General features: G+C 43.2%; 3 protein-coding genes across 5 annotated transcripts in view; 1 reads left to right on the top strand and 2 right to left on the bottom strand.

Annotated features, from left to right (window-relative positions):
• Window positions 1-50: 50 nt before the first annotated feature.
• noa1 (nitric oxide associated 1) lies at window positions 51-11,501 on the bottom strand. Of its 2 annotated transcripts, XM_037076838.1 has the most exons (10): window positions 11,175-11,501; window positions 9,354-10,304; window positions 3,300-3,464; window positions 3,097-3,210; window positions 2,652-2,743; window positions 2,430-2,561; window positions 1,772-1,888; window positions 1,446-1,563; window positions 941-1,196; window positions 51-859 (listed from the first exon to the last, which is right to left on the bottom strand). In XM_037076838.1, the coding sequence occupies exons 1-9, from the start codon at window positions 11,386-11,388 to the stop codon at window positions 961-963; spliced, it is 2,139 nt and encodes a 712-aa protein (XP_036932733.1). In that variant the 5' UTR covers window positions 11,389-11,501; the 3' UTR covers window positions 51-859; window positions 941-960. The 2 variants fall into 2 exon arrangements, with proteins under 2 accessions (XP_036932733.1, XP_036932732.1); XM_037076837.1 differs by having other exon boundaries at window positions 51-1,196; window positions 11,175-11,500.
• A 367-nt stretch (window positions 11,502-11,868) lies between these two features.
• On the top strand, window positions 11,869-14,335 carry nipsnap3a (nipsnap homolog 3A (C. elegans)). Its single transcript, XM_037076840.1, has 6 exons — window positions 11,869-12,027; window positions 13,005-13,212; window positions 13,337-13,498; window positions 13,574-13,723; window positions 13,813-13,899; window positions 14,009-14,335. Exons 1-6 carry the CDS (start codon window positions 11,965-11,967, stop codon window positions 14,083-14,085), a joined length of 747 nt encoding a protein of 248 aa, XP_036932735.1. The 5' UTR covers window positions 11,869-11,964; the 3' UTR covers window positions 14,086-14,335.
• A 59-nt stretch (window positions 14,336-14,394) lies between these two features.
• Window positions 14,395-27,858, bottom strand: part of abca1b (ATP-binding cassette, sub-family A (ABC1), member 1B) — a 45,706-nt gene continuing 32,242 nt past the window's right edge. The window contains exons 38-49 of one of the 2 annotated variants that reach the window (XM_037076835.1): window positions 20,293-20,437; window positions 20,093-20,216; window positions 19,621-19,750; window positions 19,279-19,405; window positions 19,133-19,195; window positions 18,946-19,052; window positions 17,511-17,652; window positions 17,268-17,402; window positions 16,410-16,513; window positions 16,211-16,303; window positions 15,381-15,624; window positions 14,395-15,290 (exon numbers count right to left, since the gene is read on the bottom strand). In XM_037076835.1, coding sequence (XP_036932730.1) covers window positions 15,141-15,290; window positions 15,381-15,624; window positions 16,211-16,303; window positions 16,410-16,513; window positions 17,268-17,402; window positions 17,511-17,652; window positions 18,946-19,052; window positions 19,133-19,195; window positions 19,279-19,405; window positions 19,621-19,750; window positions 20,093-20,216; window positions 20,293-20,437 — 1,564 coding nt within the window. In that variant the 3' untranslated portion in view covers window positions 14,395-15,140. The remainder of the gene's footprint in view (window positions 15,291-15,380; window positions 15,625-16,210; window positions 16,304-16,409; window positions 16,514-17,267; window positions 17,403-17,510; window positions 17,653-18,945; window positions 19,053-19,132; window positions 19,196-19,278; window positions 19,406-19,620; window positions 19,751-20,092; window positions 20,217-20,292; window positions 20,438-27,858) is intronic. The other variant, XM_037076834.1, reaches the window with a different exon arrangement.

The following is a 27,858-nucleotide window of genomic DNA, read 5'->3' on the forward strand; positions in this document are numbered from 1 at the left end:
CGAGGCCTCCTCTTCCTGTTAGTCCATCAGTAACAACACCACACTGGTCCTGATGGAAACATTAAAATGTGTATAGAAACATAAACCTGTATGGATCAGTGGTGTTCTCAGTGGATCACATGTATCATCTTCACTCTCCTCCTTTTTTAATTAAATATTTTAAACTTGATGGATTGTTTCTCTTCACTTCAAACAGTCAACACATGTGTGAGTATATAAATAGATGAATGTGTTTGAATGCAACAGAAAAATAAACAAACATACAGAAAATGATTCTGTCCACATGTTATCAGCATCACAGCTGAGACCAGGTTATATTCAGACCTGGACTGTGAAGAGCTCAGTCTCTGCTTTGGTGTGAAACAGGTTACGTCTCCATAGAAACGCGGAGCTTAGTGTTGTGTGGGCAATGCTGCAAATGAAATGTCACCCTGACTCTGATTTCTTCTGAGAATTATAATAAGCAATAAAATATGAAAAAATGTAAACAGTGTCAAGAACAAACCTCCAGGTGACAACGACCTGGTGTCAGTCTGTCAGAGCGCTTCACTGGACCGTAGAGACACAACACCACTTTATCACCATGTTGTGAGCCTGTTCATATCAGAGGGCTGTTGAATCTTCACACGGTACATTGGTACTCGAGACTTTTATTGTGAAAGGTACCAACAGGAGCTAACAGGTAAGCCCTGGTTCACACACCTCAGCCATCATGGTTTATTTAACATTCATAACCCTTGAGGCGCCCCGTTGGCTCACTGCTTCCTGTCTGTGGACGACTGAAGTTGATGCCATCATGTAAAACTGAGTCGCTGTGATGATCACTGATGGAGTCGTTCAGGTCATCATCTGTCAACATCTGCCAGCAAACAGACGGTCAGTGGAGACAGGTGTTGACGTCACCACGGAGAGTAGCTCCTCTCACTGGTGTATGTGTCACCTGTGTGCAGGTGTCCCTCTTCACTTCTTCTTCCTCTTCACTTGCAGCCTCTCAGCTCCGCGGGCTGACAGTCCAGCTTCCAGCAGCCCTGCAGGTTTCACTGTCTTGTAGGCGGCAGATTTTCTGATACGCTCTCCTTTCAGAGAGACGACATGAGGAAGCAGTGGTGGCATCCTCACACTGAACGCTGCTGCCACAGGACCATGGACCCTGAACACCAGCTGCTCACCTTCACCTGCTGTTACAGCCACCCAACCTGCACACACACACACACAGTTTAGATTAAGTGATGATGTCGTGTCTGAACTGAAGATGATGTTTAGAACTGAAGACTGTCTGCTGAAGAACATGTGACTTGATCCAAAGCTCCAGAGTGTGGACTTTCATGTACATGTTGGATCAGTTCTGCACCGTGAGCTCAACACATCATTTGATTATTGGATATAAATTAGGATGTTTTTGTGTATTGATAAAGGTATTGATCGCGTATTGATCACATGTTTACCTGCAGACGACAGTTTGATGTCAGCAGCAGCCTCCAGGTGACCTCGACCCTCCAGCCTGAACTCCTGAGGAACCAACGCTGGAAAGTCCTTCATACGCTCTGACCCTCCTGCAGGAACCTGAGGGCAGCAGCACAGAGGTGCGAGTGTGACTGAGAGGAGCATGTCCTCAACCCGAAAGCTAAGAGGTGTTCACAGTGACAGTCCACAACAGGCTAGACATGTCTTCAGCAGAAATTGTATGTGAGAACAGTTAACGGTGTTGAGCCGGCTGAAGACTTGCAGCCTTCAGTGTGTTTAAACAGCTGTGATCATGTGATCATCTCACCCCCAACAGGACATGTCCCGCATGTTTCTCATAAACACTGTCGGCCTTCTCCAAACTGGTGAGGTGAACTGGGAGACGATTGGAGGCCACCACCGAGAAAAAACAGGACTTCTCTCCCTGTGGACCAGATCAATGCCAGCTGATCAATAATCAGTAGATGTGTGTTAATCAGAAGGTTTGTGTGTATAGTGGCCTGTGTGGGACATCTCAGACTGGATGGTCAGACTCACAGTGGATGCTAATGTTAGCATGAGGCTAACAATCATGTTGAAACAGCCTTACTGCTGTTTGCTCTGTGACCTCACAGTGTGATGGAGGCACATGATGTTTTACTGATGGTGTCTCTGTGTCTGATCCAAGACCCAATCAATCAATAATATTCATAACTGTCGGGATGACACACTAACATGTCATCACACGAGCATGGTACTGATCCAGCTGTAGGAGGATGTGGACGGACACGCATGAAGCTGGCATGCTGTGAGCTCACTGTTCTCATGAACTGGACCCCGATGATGACACCAAGGGGTACGTAATGTCCAGAGATGCACACACTGACTGGAGCTATGCTAACATGCTAACAGTTAGCTCACAGTACTGATGAAAGAATGAAGATGTTCACGCTGCTCATTCAGGAAACAGGACGAAGAGTCATTACCTGCAGGTAGTCGATCCTGGCCAGAGCCCCCACAAACAGAGTTGTACCGGGCTTCAACACAAACGTACGCGGGATGACGGCCTGAGACGGAACCACTGACATCACTTCTTGTTCTGTCATCAGATTCAGGATCTGAAACAGAGACAGAGGGAGGGACAGCATGAGAACCAGCAGCTGGTTGGTCATAATATACGTACTGTCCAGAATACAGAAGAGGCTCACGTCATTCTCCTTCATGATTCCAGGAGTGTCAAACAGCCAGTGAGCATCTTTCAGCTCATTGTAGGTGAACTCTTCAGACAACCTGCTGCGAGCTGACAGGAAACACACAGAGGTCACACGGATGGTCACAACACAATATAAAAATCTGATGTGAGGTGTGAGAACGTAAAACTGAAGAATAACATCTCCCAAGATGCATTTCACTTACAAACAGCCAACTACAGAACTTCATATCCATATGGTAAGCTTACCATTTATAGTTTCTCCATAGTAACAGCAGCTGAGGCTCATGGGTAATGGAGTATATAGAGACAGTAACTAATGGAATGGTTTCATCACACAGGACAGTTTGTGCTCAGTCCCATTACATCACATTCATTTTAGTTCTTTCACCGGCAGCTGATGACATCACAAAGCACTCGTCCAATCAGATGTCGCTCCTTACCTTTTGTCATCATGTGTCCATCTTCATTTTCTCCAAAAGCCAAAATGTCAGGATCAAACTCAATCTCATCAGGTCCGGAAGTGATGCGAGGCCAGAAAGTTCTGCCAACACGACCTAAACAGGTGGACATTTGGACATGATGACTGGTGGACTACACCCCCCCCCCCCACATCTTACCGCCACATCTTACCGCCACATCTTACCCACTAAGTATCCCTGCTTGCTGAAGCGTTTCAGTCTGTGGAGCTCGTCCTGCTGCAGCTCGCTCTCCGTCTGTCTCTCGGCTTTCTTCAGTCTCTCCTGACGTCTGAACATCCTGTATGGAGTTGGGTTGATGATGGGAAACTTCAGCAGGTTCAGAGTTGTCCCTGAACACACCACGGCAGGAGATATTTCATTTAATATTTGAATGATTCTTTTTATTCATAAAACGATTAAATGTTCATGATTTTACACATGATTTTATGATGTGGTGAGTCTCTTCAGCGTCAGCTGATTATATTCAGGTGAGGACACTGCAGACTCAGAACATATTTCGAATCATGCTGTGGGAGCTCAGACCACACCATAGGCGTAACATCCACTAGGGACAGGGTCGACATGTCCCCCCCACTTTGTGAAATCCCGTTTTTTGTCCCCCCCCCCCACTTTTATTCAATCCAGCAGAACGCAGCCTCCGATACTCAAACATTAAGTCCACTTGATTAATCTACCGCGGCTTATACCAATGTGCTTATTTTACATTAATTTGGTGGCAAACTCTGCCCAGCTGATGCGACACCAGCGTATGCCAGGTTAGTAATCAAGTGGACTCACTCTCGCTGCGAGTCGCTGACAGTTTGTGTGATGCTGCGTTCAAAGGCTGCAACAGGCCACTGTCCTCAGCCGGGTCGGGCTCTTGATCAAGCATTTGTTTGTTTTTTTAATAACTCAAAATAATGACTGTATTTCCAGCTAGAAAACACGCATCTCTCTCCTCTCTCCATTGTTTGTGTTTGTGTTGCTGCGTGGTGTTGCACCTGAGTTGTCCCCGTGCTGAAAATGTGACTTCGTGCGTACACCTGAGGTTTCTTTGTGCTTCCCCCCCCCCCCAATCTTTATTTAAATTCATCACCAATGACAAATAAACAGTACTGGACATGGGGTACATACATTCGACTCAATTGTGGAGAAAATAACTAAATAAAAAAATATAAGTGGATAAATGAAAATCACAATGAGGATCTCAAGGCTCTGTAGAGAGCTACAGTCCGGATGGCCTTCCTGTTCATTATCCCTGTTAATGTATCAAAATATATCCTCATTTCTTTTTTAAATTGGTGTATATTGGGTTTTCTTTCAGTCCACTTGCATTTATGTACATAATATTGTCGAAATAATATAAAAAGGTTTAACAGAGAGAAATGACTTTGGTCCATAACTTTTTTCTCAAAGTAAAAAATAATATCCCTTTTTTGCAGGTTGATCTTCATCCCACATAGTGATTCAAACATATTTTCAACATCAATCCAGAAGAACTTTACATAGATACAATCATAAAATAAATGTACAATCGTTTGTCTCAATTTTACAGAATACACAGGAATAAGAGACATCAGGTCTGTATTTTTTGAGAAAATGGTTCGTTGGGTAAATTACGTGTATCATTTTATAATGAACGTCATTCACTTTATTGTTGATCAAAGATTTTTTATAGTAAATCCATACCAATTTCCAGTTAATTCCATCAAAAAGACCATTCCAATAACTTTTGGCACGAGAATAGAGTATTGCAACATATGTCTAAACAATTTATTATTGCATTTTCTATCTTTAATATTGATGCCATTCAGCAGGATATCAGTTTTCAACATTGGTTGTTCATTAAAACACATTGCTGCCTTGTAATAGTCTTAAGAAGCATGTTGGTATTGCATCAAACACTATACAATATTCTCGTGCCAGTATTGGAATACCGAAGGTCTTTAAAAATTCTGCATATAAAAGTAATTGACCGTTCCCATTGAGCAATTGTGATATGAACAGAATCTTGTTTCTTACCCAATTATCAAAAAAGATTATTATTATTTTTATGTCTGACGTTTTTATTATTCCAAATTAAGTGTTTGTGGGGAGAGAAATTATGTTTGTATATAAGAAGCCAACATAAAGGCACCTGCCTGTGAAAATTAGATAGCCGAATCGGGAGTTTATTTATGTCAAAATCACATTTGAGAAGAAATTCTATACAATTCTATTTTGTGATCCGTGAGTACTGAAGGTTCTATTTTGGTGTCCTTTACTTTATCTATTAAATCATTTGAAATAAGCCAAAAGTCAATCCTGGATCTCTTTGATAAATATTTGTTACTCCAAGTGAACTGGATTTGAGATGGGATCATTAATGCAATTCCAGTCACCTCCCAATATCAATTTAGCATTTATGAAGGAGTTTAACAAGACAGTGATTTCTTCTTCAAATTCTTCAAAGAGGATTGTGTTTCTGACTGCTATTGTACCAATATATATTTCCCAGAATGAAAATATCATTCATAAATTCAATAACTAAAATTAACCATCTTCCAGTGTTATGAGCAATGTTTGAGGATTTTTCCTTGAAAATCCTTTCAAGGAAAAATCCTCAAACATTGCTCATAACACTGGAAGATGGTTCAATATAGCAACACCAGCAGAATTACTGTTACCATAAGCCATCCAAATATTATCACCCCATTGATTTTTCCAGAAACTGTCTGCAGCTGATGCATGCGTTTCTTGTAGAAAATAAAAATCTGCTTTCAAGCTTTTACAAAACAAAAAACAGCCTTTCCTCTTGTCTGTTCTCGAATACCCCTCAAATTACATGAACAAAATGACAAAGACAAAAAACACTAGGTTATCTAGATGGAGTTCTGAGTTAAAATAAAATAAAATAAATAAATAAATAAGGTTAAAGATGCACAGTTTAATTTAGCTCATACATGAATGTTCAGCTTACTATATATATATATATATATATATATATATATATATATATATATATATATATATATATATATATATATATATATATATATATATATAGACACACACACACACACAAAATGCAAATGACTCTCTTCACCTTTTAATATTAGTAAGCTGAACATTCAAGTATGAGCTAAATTAAACTGTGCATCTTTAACCTTAACATTGCCCATATCTTAGTAATACTATGCATATGAACATATAGAATTACAAATGAACAGGAGTGAGTAACCTGTAATGCAAGGTATCATAATTTTAACTTTTTCTTTGTTTTAGATGTTAAATATGTATTTCTCTTTCACACTCTAATTTCTATGCCATCAATGATGGCTTTGGCCCCAACAAATAATGTTTTTTTCCCCTGCTTACGTGCCTCTTCGATTTGTGGCCACAGCTTGTTGCATATTTCTTTGTCTTTTGTAGTTGGGTCTTCTCCGAATTTCAGTTTCTTAGCCTTGAGAAAGCCAGAGTCCTTTGCAGCTTTCCACATTTCTTTCGTCGATCTGCATGTGAATCTTGTTATCACCGGTCGAGTTTTGCCGCTCTCTTTTCTTCCAATCCTGTGGCTCACATCGATGTGGAAGCGTAGGTCTCCTCCAGCATCCGGGATGACTGCTCTGCAGACGTCTACCATGCGCTGTTTAACGTCCTCACCTTCCTGCTCCGGCAGACCGTACAGCCTCAGGTTCCATCTCCTGTGATAGCGCTCCATGTCGTTTATCTTATCTTATCTTGTCTTCCGCGGCCATTATTCTTTTCTGATGAACGTCGCTGGCTAGCTTGACTGTAACATCCGCTTTCACGTCTTGGACTTATTTAAAAAGGAACTCTGACGTCTCCTTCAGGGCCTCAATGGTGTCAGTATTTTTCTTTATCAGTAATGCAAGACTGTCGGCCACCAACCTCACAACGTTGTCTTGTAGTTCGGAGAGTGTCAGTTCAGTTTTTTTTTCTTTGTAACTGGGGTACTTGGCGCCGAGTTCGGGAGCGGGGGTGCCGCCCACCTCCATCTTGGAGCCGCCGGCATAAGAGTGCATGTCTCCCGTCTTCACAACTTCCATGTTGTTTTTGGTTGAATCTTCAATGAATGAAAGCGACTTGTATGCCTTGTTACCTTGATGTGTCTTTTCTCCGCCATTATTATCAAGCCGTCAACTACCGTGTAAAGGTCCACTTCTTCCTGTATGAGCTGAAATTTCAAATTGACGGCAAAGTTGAATAAAACGTCGAAGTCAGTCCATGGTTGCTTATTCTACCAAAGGGCTATAAGAATAACAGCTGGCAACTGTTCTGAATGAGCAAAGTCCACTTTTAGGGTGAGAAAATCATTCCCATCGGTTAGCGCAAAAGTTCTCCGTACGCCTCAGCCGCCATCTTGCCGAGTTGTCCTTGACTTCTTGCGTACGTGACGTCACTCCCCAAGATGCAAGAAGAAAGCAAAAATATATATATTTTTTGCTGAAGAAAATTACAAAAATAATATTAACGCACCGCGATTTGAATAAGTAACTTTAATCTGAACACTGGTTTGGAAAAATTAACACATTAGATTATTTGTTACTGAAAAAAGTGGTCAGATTAGAGTAACGTGTGGGCAGTGACAATATGTGTCGGTTTTGGCGAGTGCATTAAGTGCACTTATTGCATTATTCATTAAGATTTCTGTAGTTCAAACAACTTGAAATTAAAGTTGAGAATGTCAGTTATAACAGCTAACGAATTAAAATGTTGGGTTTAAATCGGTCTTGGGCTCATAATTACTTTCTACTTTGTCCATGGCAACCCGGATGCGAGAGGATGCTGGTGTGAATATCGCCGCCTCTCGATCCATGACAAAACATCTTTCTTCTGTTAAAAAAAAAGAAAGCCAAGCTGTCTTCACAAGCTCTGAGGCTGTGCTACTACCTTTGAAGCCTGCACACCTGAAGAATTGGCTCCATGGACTCACCTTTCTCCACTGATCAGCTGTTAGCCTCACCAATCAGCTGTTAGCATAGCAACGCTAACTTATGCGCAGACATACTCGACGCTCTGTGGGCTGTCCATCGCTGGTCCTCCCTCCACACAACCTCTGGGTTGTTCACTGCCTGGTTCCACTGTCGCTCTCCTCTGCTGCTGTGGTCTCCATCGTCTCACAGTGATGTTTTATGGTCACTGCTCCGCTGTTGCTGTTGGGGTATTCGGGTGTTCAGCGCAGGAGCTCCTGGAATTCGGCTGTTGCTTCAACCCGGGCTCCGTTGCTGGGACTGGATCTCTGGGTCTCCTGCGTCGCCTCCGCTGTGTACACAGGGCCTCCAAACGCAAGTTCGCTTCTGGTCGGAGGGTGCTGTTCCCTGCGGTGTTGGCGATGGTGCAGCTGTTTCCTCCGTTGTTTTGTTTGTTTTCATATGTTTGTTCCTCATTGTTAAGTGTCCTTGGGTACCCTGAAAGGCGCTATACCTCACCTCCCAGAGCCTTGCGCTGAATTACTGGAGACTGATTTAGGGACCATCATTAAATTACTTAGCATAAATATGTTAATACAAAATAATTGCAGTTTTTTCAATATCTTCCATGTCATGTGACCCAGTGACTCCAAACCAGCAGCAGATTTTATTAGTAAACTGGATGAATGAGACACAGCTCTTTTTATTGTACTTTAGTGCTTCCTCTATTTCATATGAATATTATTTGCAGAAATTATTTTTTTTAATCAATAGCTTCCATGTCACTGACTTCTGAAACAGATTCTGTTTCCATAAAAATCTATAATAATAAAGAAAATAATGGTAAAAAAGTTTCAACTTCTACTCTCCATTCTGAAAATGTAATTGCACCATTTAAAGGGTCATTTTTCAAAACTGTCTTCTGGGGGGGTGCCCCTGGACCCCCCTAGTGTTGCTACGTTACCAAAACAATCTAGGGGAAACACTGCGTTCTAAGAATTTAGGACGTGTGAGGTGAACTATTTCTTTCTTAGCTGAAGCCAACAACAAACTAAGTAAATGTAAAGAGACACAAAGAGAAGCTGTATATTTTCCTGCTTTTTTGTCCTTTGCCAGTCACAACTATGACTAGCATGATAGCCATGTTCATCATAATGTGTTGCTTTTAGGTGGCTGGGAATATTATTAAAAGCATGTAGAAATGTATAAAATGGTATTCAAATCAGACCCCCACTTTTTTGTGTCCCCCCATTTTTTAAACCGATGTTACGCCCTTGGACCACACAGACAATTGTTAGAAATGTGAGTGGAATGTGGTGTGCTCACCGGGCCATGGTGATATGGTGGCCTTGTGGATGAGGTCGGAGGCTTTGGACTTGCAGTAGTCGGACTCAAGCAGCGTGTTGAAGAGCGACGACTTCCCAGCATTGGCGCTGCCCACAAGGTACACATCACCTTTGTACTTCCAGGACCGCTGCAGGCTAGAGATTAGGCCCTCGATGCCGTAGCCGGTCTTAGCACTGATAAGGTGGATGTCGGTCACCTGATGGCCGAAGCCGGCATTATGGCAGTACTGAGAGAGCTGCCGTTTGATTCGCTGCAGGTAGTTGGGGGCGTCTCCAGGCAGCAGGTCGATCTTGTTGCCTAGGACAACAATGTGTTTGTTGGTGCCTATCAGCGCAGGCAGGTCGGGGACAATAGAGTCGGGGATGTCCATTAGGTCGACAATGAGCAGCACCAAAGCCCTGAGGGGGCGGAGCTGCTGCACCACGGCCCGGTACTGGTCTGAGGACACCTGGAGGTTCAGGGCCTTGTGGTGGTGAGTGAGCAAGTGACAGCGCTGGCAGGTGGCTCCACCCAGACGCTCCTCCTGCTGCAGCACCCTGAACTTCTCACTGGGCAGGTAGCCGGGCACGTCGACGGCAGTGCAGTGCAGGACGGCGCCGCAGCCAGCACAGCAGGTGTCACTCACCGGTTCATCCATGTCAGGGGTGCCAAAGACTTGGTGCCCACTTTTACCTGCCTTCTTCTTCTTCTTCTTCTTCGCTGCCACAATGCTCTCGTCCAGCGGGAAGTCAACATCATGGAACTGGATCAGATATTCTGGCTCCACCTCCTGCTGGGCCACACCCCTCAACACCTGCAGCTGTCGCTCCAGAGACTTCAGCTGTCTCTGAGGAGGATCAGCAGCAGGTCCTGGAGGAGGGGAGACCTGGAGACCTGGAGAAGCAGCAGAGGAGGAGAAGTCTTCCTCCTGATGGTGGTCCTCCTCTGGGTCTGAACCCAGAAGTAGAAGAAGAAGAAAGATGATGATGATGATCATGAACATTTCTACACACTGCTGCTTTAACAGACACAGGTGGTGTGGCAGACTTGTGTCATAGCAGACATTGTGAAAAGTACAGGTGTTTCTAATAAAGTTTCAAGATGGCTCAGGTGTTCTGTTCCGCCATATCAGTGACCCATGATAGAAAATCACTGAGCACATTTATTTGAGTGCTGTTCTTGTAGTTACTTTGTACTTTACTCCGCTACTTTTATCTCATACCCTCAGTTACACTGCAGCTGCATCAGAGCACAGTAGAGATTTATAAAATGGATATGATCGTAACACACAGATCATCACAACCCAATCAATTATCAGCAGAATGTATGTGATTTACTTTGACTTGTACTGAAGTACCCAAGTGTCACATACTTAAAGACTTTGACTCAAGGATGACTGCTGGGTGTCAGCTCACCTAAATGTAATGCAGCCATAATTAATGTAATCTATTACACCTGTACTCTTGCTGCTGTGAAAAGGGTCGATTTTAAAAGGGCCGAGGTAGAATCTGCAGCTGGACTCTGTCACTGACACTTCAGACAGAACCAGACAGAGCTAGAACCAACCTGCAGCTGACTGAGTTTCAGCTTGTGAGTCTGAACAAGCAGCAGGTCCAACATCACCTCATATATCAATACATCAATATCATATATTAATATATAATCATAAATCAGAACAATGGGAAAAGTTTGAAAGACGGAAAGTTTGAACTGTCTTCGTTGTGACTGTCCTCAGCCTCACCTGTCCTCGGTCTCAATTATCCACGGTCTCAACTATACACTGTCTCAACTGTCCTCGGTCTCAACTGTCTTCGGTCTCACCTGTACAGTCCACAAAGACGAACTCTTCCTCCAGGTTCGGGTCCACCGTGCAGCTCCGGACTCTGCTGCAGAGTTGTAGGGTCAAACACCTTCCTGCGGCTGCCTCTGAGCCCAGCACTGGCCCTGTACGGCCCGCAGTGGCGACACGGCGGACAGGAAAACCAACGCCGCTCCGCAGCGCGCGGCGGACACTCACCTGGAACACCCTCAACATGTCCAGCTCGTCCACAAAAACCTGACCGCGCGCTCACCTTTCAGCTGTCGCACACGAGACTCAACCACTGCTAACGGACCACTTCCTGAACGGATATGACGTAAACCTTTCGTTTGTTCGTCTTCCGTTAAATCAATGACATGATTTTATTTTGAATGTAAACCAAATATTCCTCGCCCGGATATTTTAAGAATAACAATCAACACATGAATAATATGAGGAATCGATCAAATTATTCAATTAATGATCAACAAGTAAAACATTTAAAGACATTCAAACGTCGACAGGAGGTGTCACTCTGCAGCTGTTTCAGGAACTGAACCACGGCGTGTCCTCTGTGCTTTATTTGATGAATTTGTCTTTTTTGTTGTATTTCAAATGCAGTTAGACCATTTTAAAGTGTTATCTTTGACGTATTCCTCTGACCCTGTGAAGCTCCGAAGTGTCTTGCTATTTGGTAGCTTTGAGGTCAGTCTTTGTTTACGCAGTGAGACATCTGAATGTCAGAGGATCTCTGGCTGCAAGATAACTTCCTGTGTCTGCAGCTCGGTCAGTTTCTGACATTTCCCCCTCAACATGTTGAGGTTCAGGAGCTCCTCACTGAGATCAGCTGCTGCCCTGCTCACACCTGGCGCTCAGGTGAGTTTATTACCTCCAACTGACAAAACAAAAACAAAAAACATAAACGGACCATCAACAAACATTAACTAACCAACATAAGCTAAACTCCAACAAACATAAACTGACCAACAACAAACATAAACTGACCAACATAAACTAAACTCCAACAAACATAAACAGACCAACATAAACTAAACTCCAACAAACATAAACTGACCAACATAAACTAAACTCCAACAAACATAAACAGACCAACATAAACTAACCTCCAACAAACATAAACTGACCAACAACAAACATAAACTGACCATCAACACTGACCAACAACAAACATAAACCACACACCCTGTGTGACTCAGTTTGCAGTTGTAGAGATTTTAAGTTTTTGAAGTTTGTTGTTGATCTTTGGACCAAGCTCACACAAAAGTTTAAAATTAACCAGCGGCAGAGAAAACAACCTTAAGGGGAAAGGTCAACTCTGTGCATTACTCTCTGTACAATGCTCTCTTTGCATTACTCTCTGTGCAGAACTCTCTGTACAGAACTCGCTTTTACACAAGGCCATTGAACATGTCAGTCTAGTGATCTAGTGTCAGTGTTCAGTGGTCCTGTGTCAGTCCGGTGTCAGTGTCCAGTGGTCCTCCCTCCATAGGACCTTCTTTAAATCATCTAACTACAGCAAAATACAGGAAAATGTGTACAATAAATATCAAGCTTTAACACTCAGATGTGCCAAAAATGAGAGTCAGCAGTGGTCCAGTGATCCGGTTTCACTGTCCAGTGTCCAGTGGTAGTGTGTGTAGTGGTCCAGTTTCAGTGTCAAGTCTCAGTGTCCAGTGGTGAGTGTCCAGCAGTGAGAGTGATGTCGGCTGGCATGTTTGGTGACATGTGTCTGGATGTTCCAGGTCCAGTCAGGTCTGTAGTCCTTCTTGCTGTCCAGATGGACATCCAGGCTCTGAACGATGTGACTCTGCCCTCTTCCTTCTACTCTGCAGCCTCGTGTGAGCCTTTCTACTGGTCCCCAACAAGGACACCAAACCTTTTATGAGTTTCGCACCTACAGCATCCATCCAGACCAGAATGCTGCTTTTCTTAAACTGACCAATGAGAAGATCCACCTTCGCACTGCGCACTCCGAGCTGATTGGCTACTGGAGCGTTGAGTACGGCGCCTTGAACAGGGTCTTCCATATATGGAAATATGGTGAGGACGCGTCTCTTTTTTTCTTTTGTTTCTTCATCCTGAGGTTTGAAGAGTGTAAGAGAACTCCTGCTCCTGTCCTATTCCCCCCATCCTCCACCTCCTCTCTCCTGCTCCTCCTCCTCAGAGAGTTTCTCTCAGCGGGCAGGTGTTCGGGCCGCCCTGGCCCAGGATCCCTCCTGGACCTCAGAGTACATCTCCAAGGCGATACCAATGTTGATATCTCAGGACAATGAGGTCACCTACCTGGTTCCCTGGAGTCACCTGAAGAGACCACCTCAGGAGGGCGGTAAGCCCTGCACCCACACTGGAAACTCTACATGACTGCTTTAAATTACATCACATAACACCAGGTGTGTTTCAGGTGTGTATGAGCTGGTTTCCTTCCTGATGCGTCCCGGTGGTCCGGCAGTGTGGGGCAATGCCTTCCAGGCTGCCATCACTGCCCATGATGCACCTGGGTACGGCAAGCTGGTGGGAGCATTCCACAATGAGTTTGGGCTGCTGAACAGAGGTACACTGTAAAAAATACACTGAGCAGAGGTACACTGTAAAAAATACACTAAACTGTGTGTGTCAATGATGTCACTGTGTCTCTGTCAGTTCACGCCCTCTGGTGGTTTGAGAGCGCTGATCAGAGAGCTGAAGTTCGACACAAAGCTCACACTGATGCCAGAGTGGTTGCTGCAGGTGAGGCTCCACCCATGAAACATTTATTGACTGACTAGATCAGCAAAGTGAGCAGTAGGTCTCAGTCATAAAATCAATCAATCAGCACTAACAGATCCATCTCTCTCAGTCAGAAACAGCGTCGTCCATCTGGACTCTCAGGAGAGTAAACTCATGTTTCCCTGTCCCTTCTCTCCGCTGAAGTAACCGCCATCCTCACACCTGTATCTCCACGGCAACAGAGACAAACACTGTAACAACTCATCTTTACCTTGAGGGCTTGAAGTTCCACCCCTCTCCCTGAGTAAACTGATCACAGATCAACGTGAAGTCTGTCATGTTCCTGGTTTAAAGCTTTGTCTAGTTTTTACATTAAAACATTGATTTGAACCATTCACAGAGCTGTACATCACTGCAGGCACAGAAGAGTTAAAACGTCATTAAAAACCTGAACAGATCAAGCTGTCATCGTCCTTATTGAACAGACTGTGTGTGTGTAAAGATGAGGCAGAGTCAGACGATTTGTTTCATTTATTGATCATTGATCAGGTAACAGCTCTTCTTCTTGGTCCATCAGCTTTCTGTCACATTAAATAAACGTTTGACGATCAGACTTGAAGCTTCAGTCGTCTGGAGGATTCAGTGCAAAGACAAACTGACGCTGTGAACACGTAAAGTGCTGAAGCTCCTTCAGTCTGATCAGCAGTGTGAAGGAGAGAGGATTGATCCATCGATGAAACTGTTCAATACTGTAGTGTGCTGTCAGGAGCTGATGAGGTATTTCACTTCTTCACACTCAAACACAAAACAAATCTGCTCTTTTATCATCTTTTTTTAAAAAAACTATAAAATCAATCAACTGTTCATCTGCGTGCAGCACGGAGCACTCTGATTGGCTGCTAAGGCTACAGGAAACAGTGATGCTGTTTCAGCTACACATAAATAAAACTCTGACATGATATAAACGGAATCAAACGTTTTTAAAAAATTGATGTTTGCAGTTGAGCCGTCGGCTGCTTGAGACGATTGGGACAAACAGAGCTAAAGTTAATCACAACGCAGGAAGACGGTCAATCAGGTTTCTTTAACAGTCTTGGCAGCGAGCGGCATGACACCACCGCAGGAAATCATTTGCATTGACTGGCATGAGGCAGCAGATGACTCTGCCCACAGTATTTAGATCAGTATGACATCACAGCAGGTGAGGAGGGGTGTCTCCTCCGCTGCAGGTCGAGTCCAGGCTGAAGCTCTAGATCACGTGATCACATGACGCTCTCCCTCACAGACCCCTCCTCCTCCGCCGCTCCTCTCGAGCTCAGCGTGGGAACATCAATGGCGACGTCTCTCCGTCTCACCGAGTTGTCTTTGGAGTGATAGTCATCACTCTGGTCCTTTGCAAAGTTCACAAACACCTGAAGCAAGAAACAGAAGCTGTGAGCAGACAAACAGTGGAGACAGGAGACCGACAGAAGACAAGTGACAGACTGGTGAAAGGTGTGTACCTGGTCCAGAGTGGTCTGAGTGACGGAGTAGTCTTCGATCCTGAGCATGTCTTTATTTTTGGCGAGGATGGAAAAGATGTGTGCGAGGGAGGTAAGTGATGATGGAAGCTGGTACTGCAGCATGTTCCTGTGTTTCTCCTTCAGCATGCTGCCGCTCAGCTCGCTCTCGATGAACTTCATGACGGGCAGCAGGTCGGGATTGTGTCCCGCCACCCGCAGGATGATGGTGTACCCGTCACCAAACCTGATGCAAAGAAAAATAAATTTAAGAAGCTGCTTAATATCAAGTATTTGTATTTCTCGTCTCAGATCAATAATTCAAACTAATATTCAGATTTTGTATTAGAGGCCTGTCAGAATGTGGCGCCCTCCAGTGGTCACATTTATATTTACATTTAGGGCATTCAGCAGATGCTTTTTTCCAAAGCAACTTACAATAAGTACATGTCACAAGAAAGAAACAACATGTTACTGTCGATAGAGTCACAAGAAAAATAGAAACAATTTTCAGGCCCTCATCTAAGGATCATAGCTGCTATTTGTCAAAGATACTTCAAGTAAAAAAGTGCCGTGATTTAAGTGCTAATGATACGAACATATAAGTCCATATACATATTTCTTTTGTTGGGAGAGAGTCCTGCTATGCAGGGTCGAGGTCAAGTCTGAACAAATGAGTCTTGAGACTTTTGCTGAAGATGGAGAGTGACTGCTGTCCACCACTGAGGCGCCAGAACAAAGAAGAGTTGCAACTTCGCTGAGCGACCTTTGTTTGCTCTCAGTGATGGCGGCACCAGCTATCAGCTAATGTGGTCACAGTGTGTCACTGTTACCTGTTCTTCAGGTGCTGGACGCTGCCGAGACATCTGAACCTGCCATTCACCATGATGGCCATCCTGGTGCACAGAGCCTCACACTCCTCCATACTGACACACAGACACACAGACACACAGTTAATGTCCACAAAGACTATTCAAGACTCAAACTGAGGACAGAGTCTTAACTGTGTGAGGCAAGGACAGAGAGTCTCACCTGTGTGAGGTGAGGACGACGGAGCGTCCCTCTTTAATGACGCTGTGTATGCAGTTCCAGAGGGCGCGGCGAGCTTTGGGGTCCATGCCAGTCGTGGGCTCGTCCTGTAACGAGGAGGACAGCCAGGTTGAGGTTGGCCCACAGGTGGAGCAGGAAGCAGAGGGTGAAGGTGAGAAGTAGGAGGAGGGGCATCACTCTCTTTCTTCTGTGGTTTATGTCTCTGACCTGCTCTGTCTTTCTTCTACTCTCCTCATTTAACAGCAGCAGCTCCTTTTAATCCTGTGTTATATAACCCCCCCACACTGACCTCCACCCCCCCTCCAAATCCTGCTGTTAACACGTCAACTGCTCTCTGATTGGCTGACAGAGCTCTGATGTTGTTGTGTAACTTAGCTTCAACTCACAGCTGCACTCTAAACACCTGTGACTGTAAATATGTTGTTAAAAAAACTACAAGTCACATGACCTCTAACACCTGATGGGGGACAAGAAATCAGACATGTTGATGAGGTGATTACACTGCAGTCTGTTCACACCTGCTTATACCTGTTTCAAACAAAGAACTTCATGTTCACAGTGTGTTCAAACAGCTGCTAAATGTTGGCAGGTAAGACTTTAGAACAAACAGAAGCATACAGGCCGGTACAGACTTTTTACGAGGAGACAAACAACTTCATGATGCTGAATTTACAAGAGGGAGAGATGAGTTAGAATTTGTCAGAGACAGAGTTTCACAACATTTTTTTTTTTTTTAAACTCAACTCTTAAAATCACTACATTTGTCACGAGAATAGACAGCTGCTGCTAACAGTGACAGTTTACTAGCTCTGTGTGTGTGTGTGCGTGTGTGTGTGTTACCAGGAAGACGACAGGTGGAGCTCCAATCAGAGACATGGCTGTGGACAGCTTCCTCATGTTTCCTCCGCTGTAACTTCCTGCTGCTTTGTCAGCGTACTTCACCAGGCCCAACTTCCTGATGCCCCACTCTGCAACCTACCAATCAAATATCAGCACCATCACTGGATTGTTCTCTTCTTCTGTGGTTCCTATGTGACCTGTGCAGTGAACAGTGTGTAGTGGTGTGTGTGTTTTCAGACTCACATCACACACTTCCTTCTCTGGGACTCCTCTGAGGACAGCGTACAGCTCCAGGTGTTCTCTGCCTGTCAGCAGCTCGTTGATGGAGTCAAACTGAGGACAATAACCCATGTTCTGATGGACCTGATCAATCTCTCTCAGGATGCTACACACACACACACACACACACACACACATACACACACACACAGGTAGTGAGTACAGATCCTAAACTCTTGCTGTTATGTTTTGATGTTTTAATGTTACAGGATGATGTCTGGATGGAGGGCAGATGGCCCTGCAGGGTCCCTGAGCCGCAGGTTTAGAACCTCATGCAGCTCTCAGATTAAATAATGAAGCAACACTTTCTGTTGATTAATGAGCTTAACGAGGAATAGAGCAGAGCTGCTGTGCTAAGATTATAAACATGGTCAGGCTCATTGTTTACACTCAATAAAACATTAACGGATCAGTATCAGAGCAGAGATGATTCGTTACTCTTATCATAAAACACATCAACACTTCATCGGGAGATCAATACTTCATATGGTGACATCTGACACATTTTCAGATCTGTTTATACTGGAGAGAAGTAGAAAACATGTACACCATTAAAATATACATTTATTATTCAATTTCTATTGTGATATATACACATACAGTCATACACACACATACATATATATGGATGAGTTTATATATATATATATATATCTATATATATATATATATATATATACACACACACACATATACACACATATATATATATATATATATATATGTATATGTGTGTGTGTATATATATATATACATATACACATACATATACATACATATACACATACACATACATATATACATATACATATAAACTCATCCATATGTGTGTATATATATCCATAACCATTATCATAGACTCACTGTACTCACTATACTGAATAAATAAAAATTACATAATTAAATTAAATTAAATAATTAATAAATTAGGCTAAATGTGTTCACTGAAATAAGATCAGAGTAAAGTTTAAACTGACTGAATGTTTGTTTCAATTTTTAATCCACAGATTAAATGTGCTGCAATCAGGTCACAGACAGACAGACAGACACACACACATACATGCACACACACATAAACTCACACTCAGTTGGAGTCTTGCTATAGAAACACAGCACTGATCTGCTCTCCTGTCGGCTCGTCATTGCCTGTGAGTTCATACACGGCTCTATTCGTTAAAAACATGTTAGCCTAGAGCTAATATAGCTGTTAGCTTGGGGCTAACAGAAGTGCAGTATGAATCATAGAGCTCTGATCTTAGACTAACTCTGAGTCAACACTGTGTGTCTGACACAACACTAATGTATCTCAGTCAGCTGTTAGCGTAACAGACAACAGAGTGAAAAGTCCTCTGTGGATCAGCCAATCTGAGGTCTGCAGGTGTGTGACCTTTGACCTCACCTCTTCCCAGCCAGGAAGGCCTCTCCACTGGTCACCAGAGTGTCTCCTGTCAGCATCTTAAAGGTTGTTGTCTTTCCTGCTCCATTCACTCCGAGCAGCCCGAAACACTGAAGACACACACACACAGCTCAGTTTTTTACTGATCCCATCAATGATGATTGATTATTGATTATTGGAGGAGTCTCACCTCTCCAGGTGGAATCCCCACACACAGTCGATCCACTGCCGGCTTCTGCTTCCTCTTAAACACCTGCAGGACAGGTGAGATCAGGTTTCACTTCCTGACATGTCACATGTCAACAACAGCGTAACCGGCTGTATGTGTGTTTGTACCTTGGTGAGCTGTCTCAGCTCCAGGATGTCTCCGTGTCCGAGGCCATGGACGATCCTCTGCCTCTCTCGGGCAACGTCCTCATCCTCCTCACCCAGAGCTCCCAGTTTAGTGAGTTTACTCACAGACCTGCATGCACACACACACGCACACACAGACACCCACGCACACAGACACACACAGCACGCACACACACCCACGCACACACAGACACACACGCACAGACACACACACACACAAAAAAATATTGTTCTGACAATGATCTTCTTGGTATGCTACAGCTTTGCATCCTTCAACAGCAGATTGTAACGAGTGAGTATGTGTGTATGTGTGTGTGTGTGTACCTGGGTTTGATGAAGAATCTGTACTGGATGAGGATGGTGATGACGAAGAAGACAACGCCCTCCACAGCCATCGCAAACAGGTTTTTACCCACCATGTCCCACTCCAGAGGAGAGCGGAACCTGTTCTCACCTGAGACACATCACACAACACTCAGCAGCCAATCAGCAGCGGGCAACACAGCAGGAACTAATCAAAATAAAAGTGTGATACAACGTCATGTATGTAAACCTGAAACAACTCACAAAGCAAAGCATGATGTCTCACTGAAATCAGACCAATCAGAGCCTGAAGTCAGACTTAGAGCAGCAAATAAGAAGACCAGCTGCATATAAGCTGACTCACATTCTGATATTCTGAAAATTAAAAACTATGACAGTGTAAGACTTTTCCAAATAAATCATGTCAGTCTTCAGGATGTTCTGTTGCTGACCTGATTTTCAAAATAAGGAACAGAATATGTGAATGTGTTACCAAATCTTTCGAGGGCGTCGGCCATTGCCTGATTCTTCACCATGTCGATGAGACCTCGACCAAGACAGAAGTGAGGGAAGATGAGAAGGACGTTCTTCAAGATATCGTTGATTCCTCCGATTTCCTACAAATTACATCACACAGTTAGTTTAAGTCTGGTCTTTAAATGACAGCCACGGTAAGGCTCTGTGGTGACTCACATTGTTTCCAAACAGCTCCATGACAAAAGTGGAGATGCTGCCGTTGATGCCGATGAGGATGTTGACGCTGGTGAGGACGACGTACGCCGTGCTGGGGATCTTAAAGAAGAAGGAGGCCGGGTACATCAAAGGAGTGATGGACCAGCTGGAGACAGAGGAGTTAAAGGAACAGGAGTACAGCTCAGCACAGTAGTAAAATGTAGTACGAAGCAGCATCCTGGACTATATACAGTATTAGTATGTAGTAATATGAGTACTTTTAGTATATAGTAGTATAAGTAGTATTTTTATTTATTTGGCTGTTATATGGCTTTATTGACAGGACAGTTTGAGAGATGACAGGAGACAGGATGAGAGAGAGAGGAGGAGTGACACGCAGCAAAGGGCCCTAGAAAACATCAAAGAAAGAACAAAGCCTCTGTACATGGGACACCAGCTCTACCAACTAGGCTTAATGGTGTCGCATAGTATTAGTAGTATTAGTGTTACAGCCATTTTACTTTTTTTTTTTTTTACTATTATGATTAATTCTATTATACTGTTATGATACTAGTGCATTGCCCGTAAGAAGCATGTATTCCTATAGAAAAGTGGGAGGTTAAGTAGCTTTTTCATGGATGGCCAAATGAGGCTGTGTTTGAAGATGGGACGTCAGGAATATTTATTTTTGTAGTGAAATTCGATATTCCGGGGTAAGATTGGCTGTTTTTGACTACTTTTGATTTTATCATGATATTTCACCTTAAAAACTATTTACCTTGCCTTGTTTGGTCTCATTATTTTCAGCGCAACCACAACCACAAATAAGTTTAATGAACCATCTTTCGCTCTGTGTCTCTCTTGAAATTTACAAAGTTATATGTGACTATTTACAATTTAAATGCAGGCAATGCCTCAGGCTCAGGTCTCCCTCAGCAGTCTCCTCCTTGTTTTGACTTACAAAACAAAAAAACGACTACACTACACACACTACACCAAACACTACATAACACACTAACTATACACTCCAAACACGCTAAATGTCACAAATCTCTCAACTCTCAAAACTCACTATCTCTATCGCTCTCTATCACCCTCACTGTCGCTGACACTGTCACTCTTCCACCACCATCCCTCCCACAGCTTCCCCTGTTCCTCAGCAACTAAATCACGTGGTTTGCCATATAATTTTGTGATTGGTTGGTGTGGTGCCTTTTTTCACCAATAGGAAAGGAAGTAGCACAGTTTTTATTGCTTGCAAACACTTCCTGCGGACACTTTTGTGAGAAAAGCCCATTTTGACTGTTTCTTCCTGCACCAAACACACAGCAATCATGATGGCAATGTTCACAAAAAAGCGCGGCAGACATTTTTTATCATAAGTCCGATTTTACTTGGCCCATTTAAAAACTGGTATATAGTTTGAAGGCCGCACCAACACACACGTTGGAACCGAGTCTCACGGAGGCTGCGTCTTGCTGCTACGTCATTTTTAATTTGGTCAAGTGATTTGGACGCAACGGTGAGTCCACTCAGGAGGTGGGGGTGGGTTCTGCAGTGATTGGCTCTGGTGGGCATGTGTCTATGGTGGCTATGGTTGACAATGCTAGCGGAGTTGGTAAATCATTTATGAAATAATTTATTAACGGTATCACTGTAGTCCAAACTAATCTGACGTTGCACACCCTTAAACCACGCGGCAGCCATGTTGAAAATCTCAGGTCAGTCTGATCCTGATCTGCAGAGATATGAGGCACACACACACACACGCACACACACGTACACACACACAACTCCACTGAAATTCTGATGATCAATCGCATAAGAGCATGAGAAGAGCGCATGAAGGCTGTGAGTAAACTGAGCCGGCAGTGCGCCGGAGAAAGTTCTGGATGAAATTCTGAGTTTGGACAGAGTCGCTACATTAAGCTATGGGGGTGCCAAGGGTGCGCATATGAATGGAAGTTTGACAAAACAAAATCTAAACTGCAGTGATATTTTAAAGTTTGTGGAGCCTGATATGAAATGGGAAACTGAATATTGATATGCTGTGGACATGCTGTGGAGTAATGAATAGAGTAATTAATTAATGCTTTGCAAATGGAGAATTAAAGAGGTGGATAAAAGTGAAAGAATGACTCTGGATGATCCCACAGTTAATGCTGCCATGGCAGAGGAAAATTTCATATCCTTAAGTGCATCCACAAAGGGAAGGCTTGATGTATGCACTCGGAGGATGAATGAAATTAAACCATTACTTGTGCATGGTGGACATGTTGACAAGGTGAAAGAGGGTGCTGCATTATTTCTAAGGTCACTTGTTGGATTTGTTGGGGTTCATGAGTCTGTTCAGGTGCTTCAGGATATAAAGGAAAAGGAGACAAAGAATTGGTTTGAGACAAAAATGTCTACATTTAAGGATTTTCTAAAGGATTTGGAAACATGGAAAGAATCTCAAATGGATCCTCAGCTACTTATTCAAACCCAGGACAAGTGTTTCCAACATACCCAGGCACTTCTCAAAGCACTCAAAATTGGGATCATCAGAATCAACTAATATTTCTTCAGCCTGCCTTAAAGTTGCCACTGAGAGAGCTGCTCTCGTGCAGCTTGGCTGAATGCCTGAAGGTAAATGCACAGCAACTTGAGGCTAAAATTGAGTTCCTCAGAAAAAATGGTTTATGTTTTCGATGTTTGCGAGTGGGACACCTGAGCAAATGCTGTAAAGAAGAACGATATGTCAAACTTGTCAAGCTAAACATCCTACTATTTTGCTCATTAAGAGATCTCCATAGCCGGGGTTGGACGTCTCTAAACCTTACATGATGGAGCAGAATATTGTAGTGTTAAAGCCTGAGGAGAAATCTATCTGCAGTGCCCTTGTGTCACTTGAAGAAGGGGAAGGAACAATGGCTGGTAAAGACTGCATAGTGCCTATAATGCCAGTGCAGCTGAAACTTTGCAACGGAAATAAAAGTGTACATACCTATGCCCTCTTGCAGTACAGATACATTCTGCACAGAGAAGCTAATGAGGCAGCTTTAAGCAAGAGGTTGGAGAATGGAAGTTCTTCCAAAGACCATGGAAACAGAAACTGTCGAGAGTTGAGTCAACTGGTTTGGAAGTGGGCAATGTGGAAGATGGCACATTTTGAAGTTGCCCATTTTATACACATTCTCACCCAGGCAGACCTTAAAAAATGGCCCTTCCTACAGGAAATCCAGATAGAGGAGATTGATAGTGATGTGGATTTGCTTATTGGATTAAATATTCCAAAAGCTCTGGAACCATGGAGAATAGTCAATAGCCAAGGAGATGACCCCTATGCAGTTAGAACACTCAGTGCGTTTACATGACACACAAGAAAACCGAATTACTGTGTTAGTCTGACTATGATCGGATTTTTAAGATGCATGTATACACTTTAGTCTGACTAAAATCAGACCGGATCGGATTTCTCATAGTCGGATTAATACACCTAGATTGTTCGATTGATAGTCGCTTTACTCTTGCATGTATACGCTCCATCAGATCAGATTGAATTTTTGCGTTCAGCGTAGGCTCTAGATTTTTTTTTACCGGGGTTGTGAGCCGGAAGTAGAAGGATGGTGACGGTGACGGCGGTGGCGGCTTTCCTCCAAAAATAACTGCAAGCAAAAGCGCAATTGTGCATCTAGTTTGTGTAATTATCATGTACACCATATACAAAATGTACAAAGATGTAGCTTCTCCTCGCTCCTCATATGCCATCTTTCTCGAATGCCGACACATCTGTTGACGTAAAGAGGTCAGCTGGAGGTGGCTCTCTATTACCACCAGTTGAAATGGGTACAGCGCCACCTATCATACTGGACTATGAAATGCTTCGGCTAGTAATTCAATTTTCTCACCGGCATGTATACTCAGACAATTGCAGTTGTCTGATTGAGCAGCATAGCTGAACTATAGCTGTAATCTGACTAAGCTGTGCATGTAAACACACTGACTGTTAGGATGGGTAGTTAACAGACCACTGAATGCTTCCACTTCTGTGGATATTGAACCTCCTGTAGCATTGCTGAACCCAATCTCAGTTGTTCGCGAGAAGCTTCTGGAAAAACAATATGCACATGACTTCCCAGAGAAGGAGTACAAGGAGAAAAGGGAGATGTCACTGCATGACAGAAAGTTCATGCAGATAGCCAGCTCAGTGACTTTTAAGGACGGTTGTTACTACTTATCTCTACCTTTTCATGATCGGAATGCCATCATGCCAAATAGCTACCAAATAGCAAAACAGCAAGCATTACACCTTGAAACGAAAATTCAAAGGGATGAAGTTTATGTGGCTGAGTATAAAGTGAGTATATGCTAAGAAAGTACCACCAGAAGATCTTCAACTGAAGAATGGCAAGATGTGGTACATACCCCACCATGGTGTCTACGTAAATGTAAGACTATGTGAGTGGTCTTCGATTGTACATCACCCTATAAAGGCACCTCACTCAATAAGGTCCTCCCTTCAGGGCCCTGACTTGACAAACTCACTTATTGGTGTGCTGATCAGGTTCCATCAGGAGCCCATCGCTACCATGGCTGACATCGAGGGCATGTTTCACCAAGTGCGAGTTAGCAAAGAAGATGTAAACTTGCTCAGATTCTCTCTTCCCCAACTTGTGTCTATGAAAGACTGCAGAGGACAGCAGAGACACATTTGATAAAGAAGTGGATGACACAATTAAGGCCAATGTCTATGTCGACGACTGCCTCAAGCCAGTAGCAACAGAGAAACAGACTATAGATCTTGTAAAAAATTTGAGAGAAATCTGTTCTCTTGGTGGCTTTAAGATGACCAAATGGGTTACTAATAGTCGAGCTGTGCTAGCAACCATCCCTGAAGATGACAAAGCTAAACAACTGAAAAACTTGGATTTGGACAGGGAGAAGTTGCCGAATGAAAGAGCCCTAGGCCTGTACTGGGACACTGCAAGTGACAGCTTTTGTGCTACTGTTAAAAACAGAACCCCCACCAGAAGGAGCATACCTTCAACTGTCAGCGCAGTGTATGATCCACTTGGTCTCCTTGCCCCTTTCACATTAAAGGCCAAGCAGATCCTCCAACACCTCTGCAAGGCCAAGTATGGATAGGATGAAGTAATTCCAGTGGAATTCTCAAAACCATGGCAACACTGGCTCAATGATCTGGATCAATTAGCCAGATTTCAAGTTAACAGATGTGTAAAGCTGAAGAACTTTGGCCAAGTGAAAACTGTATAGCTGCATAACTTCTGTGATGCCAGTGAACAGGATTACAGTTTTGTCAGTTATCTGAGGTTTATGAATGACACAGGAGAGGTCCACATTGCATTTGTGATGGGAAAATCACGAGTTACACCACTCAAAACAATGACCTTACCAAGACTGGAACTCACTGCTGCTATATTGGCTGGACAAAATCCTTCAGTCTGACCTTCAAATAGAGCTACAGGAATTCATCTTTTTGACTGACAGTCAATCAGTGTTGAAATATCTTCAGAATAAGACCAGGAGGTCTTATGTTTGTGGCCAACAGGATTGCAGTGATCCACAACCTGACAGATGTGGAGAGTTTTAAACTCCAAACATAACTGATGGCTGACACCTGATGATGCATCAAGAGAACTGAGCATTGACCCCTTCTAGAGTACCAAAGGATGGCTTTATGGTCCGGAGTTAAAAGTGTAAAAACATAATTACGATGAAAGAGGCACTTTTAAGATCCATCCATCCATCCATCCATCATCTGTACACATTATATGTACGCCGCTTAATCCTCTGCAGGGTCGCGGGGGGGCTGGAGCCTATCCCAGCTGACTTAGGGCGAAGGCAGGGGACATCCTGGACAGGTCGCCAGTCTATCGCAGGGCACTTTTAAGATTGACCGTATTTTCATTTTCGGCTCAAACTCATTTTCAGTGAGAGTGCATGGGACACTTTTACACTAGCATCAAAATCGCTGTTTTTAAAACACTAAGAAGGCTCGACACAACATGAAACTTTTCTCGCACTATCACCAGGGTCTCTACACATAGCTCAACTGAACCACAAACACTCTACCCAGACGGGTCGATCAGCGAATACGTCTGGGCTGCCATGACGACAGCTAGCGGAACAAGCTACCGCTAACACGAGCTGTTGAAAAACTCTCTTTTTAGTAAACTCTGTGTACACAAACAATGTTCTCAATGCTCATGTTCATGTGTACAGACCCTGGTCTCAGGTGACAATTCCACCTCCACTTTCCACTACTTCCGACACCCGACAGAGCTGTCCTCCCAGCGCAACATCAGCACCGCTGAAATAACCATGTACATGCGTGAGCTGGAGGCTGAGTTCACAACACGATTCGTGGATCTTAAAAGGTACGGACCAACGTTCTCTTTCTTGATCAAGCCCGACCGTTTTGATGGACGTGATTTGGATGCTACTCTGTTCGACTGGATGGATACAGAGGACATGGAAATGCAGCTGATTGAGCTGAAGAGGTCAACACTGTGGGTGATCAAGTTTGCAGAGCTCAGACAACAGTTGGAAGCCAAACCAGTGCAAGATCACAGAGCCCACATCCTCACCTGCTGGGCAACTGCACCTGAGAAATTCAGCTGTCTCCGGGACATTGCACTGGCGCTGCTGTCAGTCTTGGGGTCAACATATCTCTGTGAGCAGGTGTTCTCACACATGAAACATGTGCTCAGCCCCACCCACAGTCAGTTAACAACAGAGCACTCTGAGGCATGTTTGCAACTCAAAGTAACTAACTATGAGCTCAGCCAAGCAAAGCAGGGCCAGGGATCACACTGACTATCTAGTAGGCATCTGACCATTTGATGTTGCCTCAGTCTACCCTTGGTTTTAGTTTGGATGTGTAGCCGTTTGTTCATGTCTTTGAAATGTTGATGTGGCTATTTTGTTAAGAATACAGATAAACTGCTGTTCATTATTATTATCATTATTATCATTATTATTAATATTATCAAGCTTGAGCAGATGCAGGCTTTAAGACAAGGCACTGTAGTATCAGTATATAGTAGTATCGGTTATATTAGTATATAGTATATATAGTAGTATCAGTTGTATTCGTATATAGTAGTATATAATAGTATCAGTTGGATATAGTGTATATAGTATATATAGTAGTATCAGTTGTATTAGTATATAGTAGTATCAGTTGTATTAGTATATAGTAGTATATAATAGTATCAGTTGGATATAGTGTATATAGTATATATAGTTGTATCAGTTACATTAGTGTATAGTGTATATAGTAGTATCAGTTACATTAGTATATAGTGTATATAGTAGTATCAGTTACATTAGTATATAGTGTATATAGTAGTATCAGTTACATTAGTGTATAGTGTATATAGTAGTATCAGTTACATTAGTATATAGTGTATATAGTAGTATCAGTTACATTAGTATATAGTGTATATAGTAGTATCAGTTACATTAGTATATAGTGTATATAGTAGTATCAGTTACATTAGTATATAGTGTATATAGTAGTATCAGTTGTATTAGTATATGGTGTATATAGTAGTATCAGTTACATTAGTATATAGTGTATAT

This window comes from Acanthopagrus latus, chromosome 18, assembly GCF_904848185.1.
Source record: "Acanthopagrus latus isolate v.2019 chromosome 18, fAcaLat1.1, whole genome shotgun sequence".
Classification (NCBI taxonomy): Eukaryota; Metazoa; Chordata; class Actinopteri; order Spariformes; family Sparidae; genus Acanthopagrus; species Acanthopagrus latus.

Excerpts from the sequence above, each read along its gene's own strand:
- noa1 (XM_037076838.1), bottom strand. The coding sequence starts at position 11,388 with ATGTTGAGGGTGTTCCAGGTGAGTGTCCGCCGCGCGCTGCGGAGCGGC. Across the intron at positions 3,465-9,353 it reads CACCATATCACCATGGCCCG|GGACAACTCTGAACCTGCTG; the intron begins GTGAGCACACCA and ends TGGTGTGTTCAG. Across the intron at positions 3,211-3,299 it reads CAAGCAGGGATACTTAGTGG|GTCGTGTTGGCAGAACTTTC; the intron begins GTAAGATGTGGC and ends CCACCTGTTTAG.
- nipsnap3a (XM_037076840.1), top strand. The coding sequence starts at position 11,965 with ATGTTGAGGTTCAGGAGCTCCTCACTGAGATCAGCTGCTGCCCTGCTC. Across the intron at positions 12,028-13,004 it reads TGCTCACACCTGGCGCTCAG|CCTCGTGTGAGCCTTTCTAC; the intron begins GTGAGTTTATTA and ends TCTACTCTGCAG. Across the intron at positions 13,499-13,573 it reads GAGACCACCTCAGGAGGGCG|GTGTGTATGAGCTGGTTTCC; the intron begins GTAAGCCCTGCA and ends GGTGTGTTTCAG.